This window comes from Podarcis cretensis (assembly GCF_951804945.1).
Source record: "Podarcis cretensis genome assembly, chromosome: 14".
Classification (NCBI taxonomy): domain Eukaryota; kingdom Metazoa; phylum Chordata; class Lepidosauria; order Squamata; family Lacertidae; genus Podarcis; species Podarcis cretensis.
Window position 1 is genome coordinate 6,536,115 of NC_137183.1, and position 14,843 is coordinate 6,550,957.

The 14,843-nt window shown below is 43.0% G+C and overlaps 1 protein-coding gene across 15 annotated transcripts in view; it reads right to left on the minus strand.

The window, feature by feature from the left end:
• The window catches only part of TCF12 (transcription factor 12), a 143,315-nt gene that overhangs the window by 50,005 nt on the left and 78,467 nt on the right, over positions 1 to 14,843 (minus strand). For all 15 annotated transcript variants that reach the window (XM_079953268.1, XM_079953263.1, XM_079953261.1 and 12 more), the window contains exons 8-9: positions 9,262 to 9,394; positions 6,983 to 7,035 (exon numbers count right to left, since the gene is read on the minus strand). In XM_079953268.1, the coding sequence (XP_079809394.1) occupies positions 6,983 to 7,035; positions 9,262 to 9,394 (186 nt within the window). The remainder of the gene's footprint in view (positions 1 to 6,982; positions 7,036 to 9,261; positions 9,395 to 14,843) is intronic.

Sequence of the window (14,843 nt, forward strand, 5' to 3'; positions counted from 1 at the left end):
GCCATTGTGATCACTCTATGGCAGGGGTAGGCAACGTAAGGTCCGTGGGCCGGATGTGGCCCAATCACCTTCTCAATCCGGCCTGTGGACAGTCCGGGAATCAGCGTGTTTTTACATGAGTAGAATGTGTTCTTTTATTTAAAATGCACCTCTGGGTTATTTGTGGGGCATAGGAATTCGTTCATCCCCCCCAAAAAATATAGTCCGACCCACCACATGGTCTGAGGGACTGGCCCACAGCTGAAAAGGGCTGCTGCCCCCTGCTCTTTGATGAGGTTCATTATTAATTGTATTGCTTACATTTGTAGATAAAAGAGAAATTACACTCAGGAAAGGCAACAACAGCAACAGTATCATCATCAACACCAACAAATCCCATCTTTACAAGCCTTCAATTTGGCTTTGAAGATCTTCAAGTTGCTTCTTCCTAAAATTTACTATGCTGCTCTTTCCTGGATTGGAGCTAAAACATTTTTCTCATGTTAATGATACTGTCCTGTTGAGAGCTATTCTTAATGCTGTTTATTGTTACGGTGATAATTATATATTTTAAGTGTTTTGATGAAGCATTTTGTGTTTTCATATGTTGGAAGCTGCCTAGTGAGGCCTTGGCCCTAAAGGGGGCCTAAACAAAAACAAACCCACTGAACAGGCTGAGGAACAGCTGCAAAACAGCATCAGGATACAGACTGCCAAGCGCAGGCGTGCCAAGCAGCTTGCAACTCTCTCTGTCCGCCCTCAGAGGCCACATGGATCCTCTTGGGTTCTCAAAGCACTGGCTAAGATGGCTTGATTTACAACAATGTCACTCTAGTGTTTTACTTCTGCAGGCAAGATATGTTAAATCTCTCTTTAGATCTTACTCAGGCTCTCCCCCAAAGGTTAGCAACTGTTCTAGGATTAAGATGTTTTTCAGAAGAATATACTCTATGTCAAAGTATGACAGAATGTTTAAGACCTACTTGACTGACAAAGACAGACAAATGTAAGAATTTCCATCTGGAAGAGTTCACAGGAACACTTTAGTCAAGTGATCCCTGGCAATCTCAGTACACTTCATGAAGCCTTGACAGATATTTTGCAGGGGTGAAAGAGTTCTTGCCAATCTTGACAGACTTTTTCGAGTGTAAGCATGTCAACCTGCTGTGTGACATGGCAGGCGGTAATACTTAGTCACACAGAGATTCCCTTGCAGTTTGGGTTTCCTAGAAGCTACCGATCACAAAATGTGAGTAATTGTGTTGGCCACCCAACAAAAACCATTTTTGTACCTACAGCTTTTAAAGTGAACTTTTAATCTGTGCAACAGCTACATCATACTCATATTTTTCAGGAACAGCAGAAACTGGAGCAGCAACCAAATTGGTGAACATGTTATTTTTAAAATACCTGTTTTGATATATTTTTTTTCACAATAAGAAACAGCCACCACATATGAAAATCACTTTCTTTCTCTCCCCACCTCTTTTCAATGCTTTTTATGCCAACTGTAACACATTCCTCTTCATTTAAAGGGTGCTTGAGACCACCAGCATATTTTCAAGCTCTCAAATGTGATGAGTACTGACTACTCATCACATTTAGAAGTCCTAAATCCTTTTCACAGGCTCTCATGACATGAAGCCGCCCCCGCCCCCCCCATACAACATAGTTATTAAATTATAAAACCCTTATGCTTGAGAGTTCTATGCGTGATACAGTGGTGCCTCGCAAGACGAAAAGAATCCGTTCCGCGAGTCTCTTCGTCTAGCGGTTTTTTCGTCTTGTGAAGCAAGCCCATTGACGGCTTAGCGGATTAGCGCTATTAGCGGTTTAGTGGCTTTTAGCGGCTTATCGGATAAGCGGCTTAGAAAAAGGGGGGGGGGAGGAAAAAAACCCCGCAGGAACTCGCAAGACATTTTCGTCTTGCGAAGCAAGCCCATAGGAAATTCGTTTTGCGAAGCACCTCCAAAACGGAAAACTCTTTCGTCTAGCGAGTTTTCCGTCTTGCGAGGCATTCGTCTTGCGGGGCACCACTGTAGTGAGGCAAAGTAGAGTCTGGAAGGATGCCTTGATAATATGAAATGCTGCTATGGCAGCCACCCCACATATTGCCCAGGATAGGAGGTGTCCAATACTTTGTTCTAAGTGGTGCCCATTTATTAAAAGACGTCTGCAGATACTATCTGAGTGTCTGGTGTAAAATGAGCAACAGGAGACAATGGAATATATTTGATCTTACCCTTTCCTGGAAAATGCCATGAACAAAATTAAAGAGCATCTCTGAAACATCAACAGCCCAAGCCTACAACCCACCGAAGTGAATTAGCATGTATCCAGTATACAATGGTATTGAAATATAAGAGCATATGTAAAGCCCTGCTGGACCAGGCCAGTGGCCCATCTAGTCCAACATCCTGTTCTCACAGTGACCAACCAGATGTCTGTGGAAACCACGCAAACAAGACCTGAGAGCAACAGCACTCTGCAACGATTTTCAGCAGCTAGTATTCAGAAGCACAATGCCTCCGACAGCGAAGGGAGAACACAATCATCATGGTTAGTAGCCACTGACAGCTAAATAAAAGTTAGTGGTCACCATTGCCTCTTGTGTGAGCTAATTCCATAGCTGACCTATGTGTTGAGTGAAGCACTTTATTTTGTCTGTCCTGAATATTCAAACATTCAGCTTCATTAGATGTCCATGATTTCTAGGGTTATGAAGAGGGAAAACCATCATCAAGTCTCAGCCCCACTAAACTAAAATCATCAAAATATGACAAATGCACACACCCCAACTAAAATAAAATCTTAAAACGTAAAAGGGAAAACAAATCCCTCTGCTAGCAAAACTCTATAACTTTAGGTTTTCCTGTTTAAATCCTCTTAATAAACCATTGCATTGGTTACATGCCAAGATACAATCATTGGGTATCAAAGTACTGCTGCAGTTTCGGAAGTTTCCTGTAGATGGCTGTATAATCTAATCCTTCTCCCTAATCAGAATACCATACTGTACTTTTAATCAAAAGTATACCAAATCAAAACGATCATGTAGCAAGTTTTAAAGGAAGCAACAGGAAGTCTTATTTTGCAGAGCATTCTACTGGCTTTTGGAAATCATGGCAATGGGAAGTGCTATGCTCAAATGGCACGAAGAGAGAAATGGAAAATACAAAAAGGGGCTGCCAGGCTTCAAAGACACGATCGTCCTGGCAAACTGACACACAAATTTGAGACTGCTGGAAACTGGATATTGGCAGACACTAGAAAAGCCACTCAGTGTCCTTCCTCTTGCACATCCCAAATTTATTTTGGCATCACAGCACTCAGCAAACAGAGTACCCCCTACAAGTTTTTCCTTTGATGAAAGTCCTGGCAGCAGGATTTATGCCAGAGTCTGATGCAAAGTCCAAGGCCTTTTGAAATTATTTTAATCACATGAGTTCCTTCTAAGTATATTCCTGTGTGCAAATGTTATCTGGCTAGAAGCCACCATCCGAAACACGGTCTACATAATGTTCCATCAGCTTCCACATCTATTATCAGTCTCGTTACCCAGAACTGCTTTAATGGGGCAGATAGAAGGTGGAACCCTAGAAAGCTTAGTAATAGTAGTAGTAATGTATTAGGCAAACATTTGGCTTTCTTAAAAAGGAAGTGGTATGGGCCAAAAAACCCTTAATGATCTAGGACCCTGTTACTTATGACTGTATTTGCTCGTATGAACCAACTCAATTTTTAAGGATCTGTTCTCGAGGCTTCCACTAAACTGAATGTGTTTGAGGAATATCAGAGACATTCCTTCTCTGAAGCAGCAACAATTCCTTATCTAGGGAAATTTGCCAAGCCCTAAATGGTTCCCCCCTCTTAGCAAATACACTGGAGAAAGCCACAGCTAAGATGAAGGCTTGAGTACCTTTGTGAGGTCAGTGGCCAATAGCCCTTCATCCCACTTTATCTACACGGGGTGTCCTTCTTCATCCCACCCTTAATTAAATGATTAGGGTACTGACTAGCAATAAGGCATTGGACAATCCTTGTTGATACTTCAAGAAGCTGCAGAACAACCAACAACATCACCCAATCCTCACATGAAGGAAGTTGCAAGTTCCATGAAGGAGGCAAACATTACCTTGCAGAACAGACATAGAAAGAAAAGACCATGGAGTAACCAAGAGAGCAGCTTTCCTGGACACGCAAAGCAGGACTTTTACTAGGCAAAAACCACTGGGGAAAAAAGGACTTGAGAAGGACCCTGAGAATTCACATGCCCCTTGATGTGAAAGTCTCCCTTTCCTCTGAACAGCCTGAATGTTCTCAATTGGAGCAGCATTGAGAGACACCAAGTAAAACTAGGATGCTTACTGGTGATTAAGCACCACAGAACAGTTAGGCTTCCTTTATAGTAAAGGTGCATGAGACCAAACTTCTAAAGCTGCAGTCCTATGCATATCTACTGTCGATGTTGGTGGAGCTTACTTCTGAGTAGATCGGCTGCATGATGAAGTTTGGGGAGAAAAAGAAATGAAACTGTAGTTACATTTGGGACAGAAAGGATTAAGGAGAAGGAGGGGAAACATTGTTGTAGATAACTGAGATTATGTCTGTGGAGCTCTTTTGAATGCAAGACTTTCGAGGTTTCCCACTCCTTACATAGATGCCTTTTGCAGTAAATCCCTCCTATTTCTTTTCCACGTGCATCATTTGTATTAAATATTGACACTGGTTTTTAATTGTATTTTCATTCCTTCTTTTATTCAATGAGGGGATTCAATGTTAACTGCTGGTCTATTTTTAGCTCCTGCTTGGGAACTGAAATGGGGGAGGGGAAGATTCCTGAGGTTGCCATTGTGACCCTGAGTTTACTGGGCAGCTATTCAGCCCGTGAGCTTATGCAAGCAAAATCTGTTAAGAGTCTCTCCAGCTGTAAGCTGGCTTCCAGGTAAGCTGCAAGTTCATAACACAGCTGCCCCTCAGTCTGCCCAACATACAGAAGAAAAATGAAAACAGAAGCTTGGGTTCAGTTGTTTTGTGAAATACAATGGAGGGCATAAACAAACCAGAGTACCAGCTCCACTTCAGAACTAATGCCAAAGAAGGAAAGATCTGGCCCATTTTGCACCCACAGATTTCCTCCTGCCTTTGCAACAGCAGCAGCCCATTCTATTCAGCCTGCACAGCTTTGAGTTATGACTCATCCAAGTGCACCTGCGCCATGTGTTAAGTACTGCTGAATAAAAGCCCAACACCTCCATTTACACAACAAAGAAACATGTTCTGCATCTCTCCCTCCTTTCTTGTTTGCTCTGAAAGGGAGGGATGGGTGGAAAATCCTGCCTGCATTTGATGTGGATTTTAAATACAGATTAATGTATTAACCATTTTCTTTACAGAATAAGACACTTTTAATACCACAACACAACCAAAAAGCATTAGATTATCACATTTATTGATGGTTTTTTACCAAGCCAAGCCAACCCCCCACCCCCACCCCCAATTAAAGCCCTTTATTCTCAAAGGACACATTTTGGAGCAAGGGAGATGAACAAACCGGTTGCTTTCACATTCGTGATGTTAGGCTCAAGTTAGAAAAGACTTAATGAAGGCTTGAAAATCCACAAGGGCTTCATAAGGAACATCTGACTTGGTGATTTATGCATATTAATAACAGTCCTATTGAGGCAAGCCGAGCTGCACATGTCCTACGAATCTTAATGTCTTCAGCTCCACTGGGATTATTACCAATGTAAATTTCTAGGATTCTCAGCTATTAATCTGTCTGTCCTCCTGTTCAGCAACATAATGACTAATTAAACATCAAAAGACATGAATAGAAGATAGGTCCTGGGCCACCCCTCTTCCCATGAGAGAAATGTGCATGACAGGGACAAGTAGGTAAAAGTGTACAAATATTTTACAAATCATTGCTATCAGATGTTTAAAAGCACTACAAAGGTGTAGCTAAACCAGGGGCAAAACACTCACTTCACCCCAAAGGCCACTTTAGCATTATTGATGACTCAAGAGGGATAAATCTAAGTTACACATAGAAAATCACTACCACAATTTTAAGTTTGCATTTTGTGTGTGTGCATTCTGTTAACTCCCCTTTACTCTGTGCATGACCACAGGTCATTTTGAAGTCCTTTATCCATGCTCATCTCTGCTTCCCACCTCCTCCTCTCTGTGCGTACATAGGACTGGTCTGCAATCTGCATCCAGTTTGTCATTTTTTTTTCCTGCTTTCCTGCCCACAGATCTTTCAACAGCTGCAGTCCCTTCTTCTCTGTGCACCCCACAGCACACTCCTCTCTTTTTGTCCAATCCATTTGTTCCTCACTTCCTCCTCCTCCTCACTCCATTCCTTAGATTCCAATTTTCCTTCAATCTCTCTTTCACTCTTTCCCCTTCTCCTCACTGACTTGGGTTGCAGCAGCACAGAAGGTTTTCCCTCTTCCAACAGTTCATATTAAGGGAGACTCAGGACTCAGCTACATTAGTAAAGAAAAAGTGCTTTATATGCATTATAACACTGTGACACCAGATGGTGCTGTGGAGTCCTGTCTTTCTCCCACATGATTTCCCACTATGAGGTTTACAAATCATTTTCCTGATTATTTTTTTTAATGTGTTTAGATCCAGCCTCAGTAAAAGCGGACTGTTCAACATGCCCGGCTTATTGCAAGAGGATGAAAAACTCCAACATGTCACCTGCTCCAGAAAGAGGAAGAGCAGTGCAAATAGTTATAGAGATTGCCACAATTGGTTGGTAGGCTTATGTTGTGCAAGTCTCACTTAGATTTTCAAACAGCCCTCACATCAGCATTAGCCAGGTTGGCCACTGCTCAGGACTGATGGAGCTTGAGTCCAGCAACTACAGGTTAGTTATCCCTGCTTTATAACTTATTGCTGCTCAATTTTACTCTTTGTAACCGATACACAAAGAAAGCAATCCAATGGTAACTGTTTACTGAAAGATAGAACAACCAACAATACTTACAGATGAAGGCAAACCTGGGGGCACTTTTCTTACTTTCTTGGTCTGTAGAGAATCTGCATATGAAAAGCCAAATTTTATCAACCAGCAGCATTAGTAACATTAACAGAGTAAGTAGCATTGCTGAAGAAAAACTGCCTAAATGAGAAAAGAACTAGAAAAATGTAGTCCTAAAGAGCAGAATAGTAGCAGGTGCTGTTATAAAACTCTTTTGCCCAGCTACTTATCTTCCAGATTCAAATACAAATTGTTTTTAAAAGGACACTAAGAATTATGAATCAATTTCCAAGATCTAGTTTAAGAGTTGAACCAGTGGATTCAGCCCAGTAAGCACACCCAAACAGAGTTCACCTCCCAAAAGAACAAGGGATGGAATATCATACAAATGCTTGTATTTTGAAAATCATCACTATATAACCAAAGAAGGAAATGGCTCATATGCTAAGGAAAAGAGACCTAAGTACGTGGCTACTGTTGCCTATTTGAAATGAGACCCTCTGCATGGAATAGGTAATTGGACAAAACAAACTGGGAACAATATACAGTGGTACCTCCAGTTACGAACAGGATCCGTTCCAGAGGCCTGGCCTCATCCTGAAAACTTCGTAACTGGAGGCGCCCTTCTGCGCACGTGCATGGCACAACTGAGCGCTTCTGCGCATGCGTGCACAGCGAAACCCGGAAGTATACATTTCCGGGTTTGCCGCGTTTGCAACCCGAAGTTTACATATCCAGAGGGATACAAAAGCAGAGGTACGACTGTAGGGTGTTATGACTCAAAAACAGTGGAGATCAGGGCCTCCAACTTGGGCTCCCGCACTGTGGGTGCCCAACGTCACAATGTGCACTGAAATAACGGCATCGCAACATGACATCACATGTTGCAATGGTGGAATGGCGCACACGGTCCAGCGCAACAGCAGCAACTGTACTGGGGCCTGCATTTCTCCACTGTGGGGCCCCACAGCAGAGGCGCAGACCTGGATCCAGTTGACACTGCTGCGCTGGAGCGCCAGAGGTAAGGTGGTGCTTGGCGTGGTGGGCGGTGCGCAGCGGCTGTGGAGACAGCTGCGCAGCCACTGTGGGTGGCGCACGGAGGCTTTTGCAGTGGCAGCAGCACATGGAGGCAGCTGCAAAGGGTGGAGGCAGCCGGGCACCCAGGGCACCCACAGGAAAACCAATGGTGGGAGCCAGGGCACCCAGGGCCCCATAAAGATGGCACGCTTGCTGGAGATAGAGTGATATAGAATCCAAGACTGTGAAGTCATATCTATTGTGTATGGTTTGTACCTAGCAATTTTAAAGACTCTTGCATTCCATTTCCAGTTTTTAGCAGTGTGTGCCTGCACTTATATAGCCAAAATGGCAGCATTCATGCACAAGAACGTATGTTTTCAAGTCACACAGGTAACATTTCTTGATACCCTAAACAATTGTGTCCTTGAACAGTTGGTCACAGAACCAACCAGGTATATAGTAGAACAAGCTTTTGGTAAAGCAGAATAAACATGGCTTCTACAACGAAATGTCCAGTCTATTGGTGTTCTTCGGATGTCAAGAAAACTAGAAGATCAAGCTGATGTTCTGTACTTGAACTTTAAAAAAGCTTTGGACAAAGTACCTAATCAACTTGGGAGTCAATGAATAAGAAGCAACAGCTTCTTGTGGATCAGGAACTGGTTAAGACAAATAACAGGAAATTACAGTATTCCTGATACAAAGGTAGATGGTAGAGTCCACCAAATATTGGTATTGGGATCTGTGCTCTTTAACTTGCTTATAAACGATTTAGAGTTGAGAAGTGAGGTGGCCAGATTAGCTGATAACACTAAGTTCTTCAGGGACTAAATAGGCCATTAGCCTGATCTAGCATGCTCGTAATGTGTCCTTATTGGGGAATGTTTAAGTACATGCTTCTGGGACATCATTCTACTCTTACAACTCTTTTGGGGTGGATTGCACATTACATGGGGAATGGATGACTGGGGAGGAGTTACAGAAGGAAAAAGGCATCAGATGCTACCTAATTTTGCACTCAAAAGGGAAAAGTGCAATGTCAAGCTGGTGGCTCCCTCCTACAGCCCACTTCAATGCTCTCCCACTTTCAATTTATATGAGTCCTAAGCCGCCAGGTTAAACAGAATATAAAATTCACAGAAGATAATCTATAATTAAACACATTTCTTGGGGGAAATGATTGGACATCTCCCTGAAAAGAGTGCTTTCAATCTTTAAAATGTGATGTGGGGAAAGCAGCATTAGCTAACGTATGATTGACTCACCAAGAGGAGATGAATCATGAAGTGATCTTCGTCGTGGATTTGTGGTAGGAAATGGGTAATATGATGTTCCGGCTTTTCCTGAGGACACCAGACCTGGACTTCCAAGCCCAATATCTGATCGAATCAGACTTGACTGCAAAACAAACCAACAGGAGTAGGACATTAAAAGTCTCTCTTTCTCTGTGCCTAAAGGACCGCGATACACTAAGCTTTAAAGCAGGCATCCCCAAACTTGGCCTTCCAGCTGTTTTGGAACTACAACTCCCATAATCCCTAGCTAACAGGACCAGTGGTCAGAGGTGATGGGAATTGTAGTCCCAAAACAGCTGGAGGGCCAAGTTTGGGGATGCCGGCTTTAAAGAGATGAAGTATAAGAAAGTAAACCCACCATGATTCTTTGGCTTGTACACTCTCCCCTCCCCACCGCTTCCCCCAACACACCTAGGAGGACCATGTTAGCAGATTCATTCATCCCTTCTCCTGAATCCTTGACTTGTTGTGTTGCCTAGACCAGGATTATTGTTTTTAAGAATGGTGACTGGTGTACCCACAGGCACTAGAGCTGGAGTCAATGACAAGTGGAGCTACTTAATTCTAGTTTTGTCCCTATTCTCCTCCATGCTGAGTTTTACAAGGGAAACACTAAGACAGAGGAGGAGGAAGGTGGCAGCCAGGCCCCCCACCCCAGCACTCAGGCCTGAGCTCAGAGCTTGTCTGAGGCTCAGAGCTTGGAGTCTTGTTAGAATTAAGTTACATACAAAAAATCAGCCAGTTCCTGGTGGAGCCCCCTAACCGACTTAGTCCTTTGAGGCCCAGGGCAAGTGTACCTGGGTGGCTGCCCCCTCTCTGCACAGGCTGGCCTGCACCCATAAATAAGAAGGCAGATGACTGAGGGCTTGCTGAGGGCAGAGATTCATTTGCCCTAAGGGAGCAGCTTTCCACTGGTTTTTAACAAACTCTGATCAGTTTCAAAACAACTCAGCTTCCAAATCTTTTTTAAGGAAAGTGAAACTAAAAGCCGCTAAGTCCATCTCCTGGCTGTGTTTGAAAAGGGCTGGAGAAGTGTGTGACACAAGATTAAGACTGCTCCTTCCTGCTTGTTAGGCCTTGCTAAAGCAATATACTATTAGCATAATGTATTAGCATAGACTGGGCCTAAGTCTCAAATGATGTGGTTAATGCATCAACCAATGACTAGTGAAAACGGTGTATTCAGCTTCAATCTCATATCACTGTTCAAAGAAATGTTAATTGTGGTTGGGGAGGGGTTAAGCCAAAGAATTATTTATTATTTTATTTGTTTGTTTCACAACATTTATGTTTACTTAACTGCAAGGGCACCAACTCAGACCCCCGACTGTGGGTGCACAACGCGCCACACAGCATGTCATGACATGACGTGACGCATTATTTTCCTGGGGCAGAGGTCAACTGTGCCTTGCGCATGCTCCCCCACCCCAATCAATGGGACTTGTAGCCTGAGAACTACAACCGAACTCCACTTCCAATTGACTTTTTAAAGCCATTTGAGGAAAATAATTTCAAAATAGTGGGGTAGAGGAAACATCCAAACATAGAAATAAATCCTGGTGTGGGACTCTATAATTTCACTGACGTGATAAATGTAACTCATTAACAATTAGAAGCAATGTTTATGTAGTGACTGAAGCTGACACCTCCAATCAATGGATTAACAGCAACTGCAAAACCTGAACGTTGCCATAGTTCGCCTGTCCCCTTCTCAGCTTTCTTCTGCATGGCGGGGAATGGCTCCTCTGTTAAATTAGCATAGTGCCATGACACCTCCCTAGATTTTGAGGATTCAGGCCAGTTTGTGCTAGTTTTAAAAAGTCATTCCTCTAAAAATGTGAGTTATTTATTTTTCTGTATTATTGCTGATACTTGAAAAAGTTTTATCCAGCTTATTTGAAGTACTTCTGTTTGCCAAATCAAAATCAATACAGATGTAATTAATACATCTCATTGATTTTTCTGCCTAGCAGAACCAAGCAACCTTAAGATCTATCCTACCCTGAGGGCATCAGATAGAGATGGAATACTCCAAGGATGATCATAACACTATGAAATAAGCTTTGTATTATCAATACCAGGCTCACTCTTGACCAAGTGCCTGGGGTCTCTTCAAAAAGATAAGTTTGCTGACATGATACACGTAGCTTAGTTCCTAATGCTCTTAAAACTGAATTGGAGACTTCTTGCAAGCTGGAACCTCGTCTTCTAAACTCACATCCAATTACTAAAGGATAATCAACAGCAAGCAATTCTCCTGGAATACTGACTAGCACTGCTTGGATTACTGTCCTCAGTAATAAGCACTCACTGCTGTAAGATAATTCAAATATACCTAGCTAATCCACAAATAACCTCCAACAGACACCCAAAGAAAAAAGTCAGGGACTACACAAATACTGCGCCGACTATTCACCAACTAATGAACGACCAGAAACTATTTAAAATACCTAGGTGCTGACATCCATTTCCAAATAAACACGTTTAATTGAAACGGCAAGGCAAGTAAAGCTACTGATAAATTAAATATTTAAAATACTCAGGATATGAGTTTGGAAATCCACAGAACCTGTAGCCACAGACCACTCAAGAGTAGTGTTAAGGATTATTATATGGACTGGAGAACTACTGAATTCATTCTATTAAGCAAATATTTATAATGATCTACTATTTTAATACTATTCCAATAGAATTCTGTTGTATTTTTGTCACATTTTGTCACTGCATAAGAAAGCTGCCTTATGAGGCATACACCCCCAAAGAGGTGGCTAAGATACACCTGTCATTTGAAGAACACTGTGTCTTCTTTTTCTTCCACTGTAAAACACCCACAATATCCACTGAGGTGCAAGGCTATCCATCCAGCACCACAAGAAACTTTGTTCTATCCATTATTTTGCACAGAACTCAAAGGATACAAAATCTGGATATAGTTTTAGGGGTACAGTCACTCCTATTGCTCAAAAAATATATAGTTTGTTGGGTTTTCACCTGTTTTATGCTGTATGAAATCTAATACAATGAATAAGCTTACATTCTGCTTTGTTTTAATGTGTAAAGTGGCTTACAATAATAGAGCATCATACAATACATAAGAGCATATAAAGGAAGCCATTCATATAACAGCTATCACAATGGAGCACAACAAAACCATAAAATAGGAAAATCATCAAGAGGGAGTAGCATTAAAGTAATAAATAATGAAGGGTGATATACATTGTTTTATATAAATATAGTGGGTTGCAGCCAACCAAGTTCTACTCAGAGTAGACCCATTAAAATTAATGGATCTGACTTACTCATGTCTATTAATTTCAGTGGGTCCACTCTGAGTAGGACTAACATTGAAAACAACCCAATATATACAAGATATAAATGCTGCATTTTAAACTGTTGAATGTGTTACTTTTTGAAAAATAAAAGCATGGGAACATCAAACATGGGGAATAATGACATTTAGAAATTATATTATATTGCAAATTCATTCTGCATGGAAATGTTAGAAATAAGCTCACAATTATCTGTAGGTTGTTAAGAATTCACTCTGGAGAATATCATTAGATAGTGAAAAACAAAGGAACCTTGAATGAGTAATCAATAGCAACTGCCAGAAAATGAGATAGATTAGGATTCTCTCTGGTGGTTTGTCTTAGAAAGTTTTCATTAAATGCATTGTGCTAACAAGTCATTAGATAGGTACATGATCACATAGCACTTAAAAATAAATGGGATCTGTTGGAAATCAAACAGTGAAGAATGAAAGGTCTAATAAATTCTTGATTTGCTGATAATTTCATCGTCCAGAAGAACTGGTTGATGAGATGAAAGGAATGGGGACCTTGGGTGGAGGTGACCACATCACGATACTGAGGAAAAGGAAATCTTGATCCAAGTCAGAAGTGCCTCAAATATGCACTAAAGGAGGTGCCTCAGAGTTCTGCTCTGGGCCTGGTGTGATTTAACGACTTTATAACATGACTTGGATGGAGTGAAGGAGATGATCATCAAATTTTCAGTGGACATCAAATCTTGGGACATTGTGGAGGCGTTGCAAACACCAGACATGATCTAAGATATTGACAGGATGGAGAACTGGTCAAACTAACAAAAATTATTTAAACAGAGATCAATAAAAAGTTTGGTATTTAAAGTATGAAAAATCAGATGTGCAAATACAGTATGGATGACACCTGGCTTGACAGCACACAGAGTAAAAGGATCTAGGGGTTTTAAGGTAAAGGTAAAGGTACCCCTGCCCGTACGGGCCAGTCTTGACAGACTCTGGGGTTGTGCGCCCATCTCACTTAAGAGGCCAGGGGCCAGCGCTGTCCGGAGACACTTCCGGGTCACGTGGCCAGCGTGACATCGCTGCTCTGGCGAGCCGGAACCGCACACGGAAACGCCGTTTACCTTCCCGCTGGTAAGCGGTCCCTATTTATCTACTTGCACCCGGAGGTGCTTTCGAACTGCTAGGTTGGCAGGCGCTGGGACCGAGCAGCGGGAGCACACCCCGCCGCAGGGATTCGAACCGCCGACCTTTCGATTGGCAAGTCCTAGGCGCTGAGGCTTTAACCCACAGCGCCACCTGCGTCCCTCTAGGGGTTTTAGCAGACCATAAAGTCAGCAATGGAATGCAGCAGCTAAAAAGGGTAATGCAAATCTAGGCTGGATCAACAAAAAGACAGTGTCCAGTATAGGATTTCTACCTGTCCATAAAAAATGGAATCGTCCCATTTTTGGAAGTAAATAGCTGTGTCCTGTTTTAATTTAAAATGGGACATAGTTCTTCCATTTCTGAAATCGTCATCAAACCGTGAGGGTAGAGGCTGGGTCCTGTTGTAAGAGAGCGAGAGTTTGTGCAAAGCAAAACCAAGATGCGCTGGGAAGGAGCAGAGTACAGTGAGGTTGCCGTTGTTCGAACTCGCTGCCTCCCTCCTGTGCCTGCTTGAAATGTGATGCCTAAGCCACCAATTGGAAGAGGAGCAAGAGGAAGAACTGCATCTCAGAGGAGGCAGAGTGTGATGGTGCTGACTGCCTGTAAGCTCCAGTCTCACGCTGCCAGAAGCGCCTGTGGAGGGCAGAGGAGGCTTGGGGCCTAATGTTGCCCTGGGTGCTCTGTCTTGGTTTGGGGCTGCAGAGGAGAGTGAGGGCGAGATGGGGCAGCATACGAAGCACCACCTCACACGAAACAAACATGAAATGTCTGCTGCTGCAGCTGCTGGGCCACCACTTACTCCTTGGTAGCAGTGGCAGCAGCTGGCACAGGGATGGCACTGGGCTTTGACGTGGCACTCCAGGTCTCAGCCACCCCCAGCATCAACCTGTGCTGGTTCTGGGCTGTCTGTTGGGCTGAGACATACAATGGAGAGGTGAGGAACAGGTGGCCAGGTGCAGGGGGAGGGGAGGGATGGGGAGTGGGAGTGGGAGAAGGCGGCCCTTGCTCACTCGTACGGTGGAGGGGGAAAGCATGAGTGAACGCGGGGTGGCAAAGATGGGACTTGCACTTGACAGGAAACCAGAAGCCTGGGCTACCGCAGGAGGCTAACAGACAC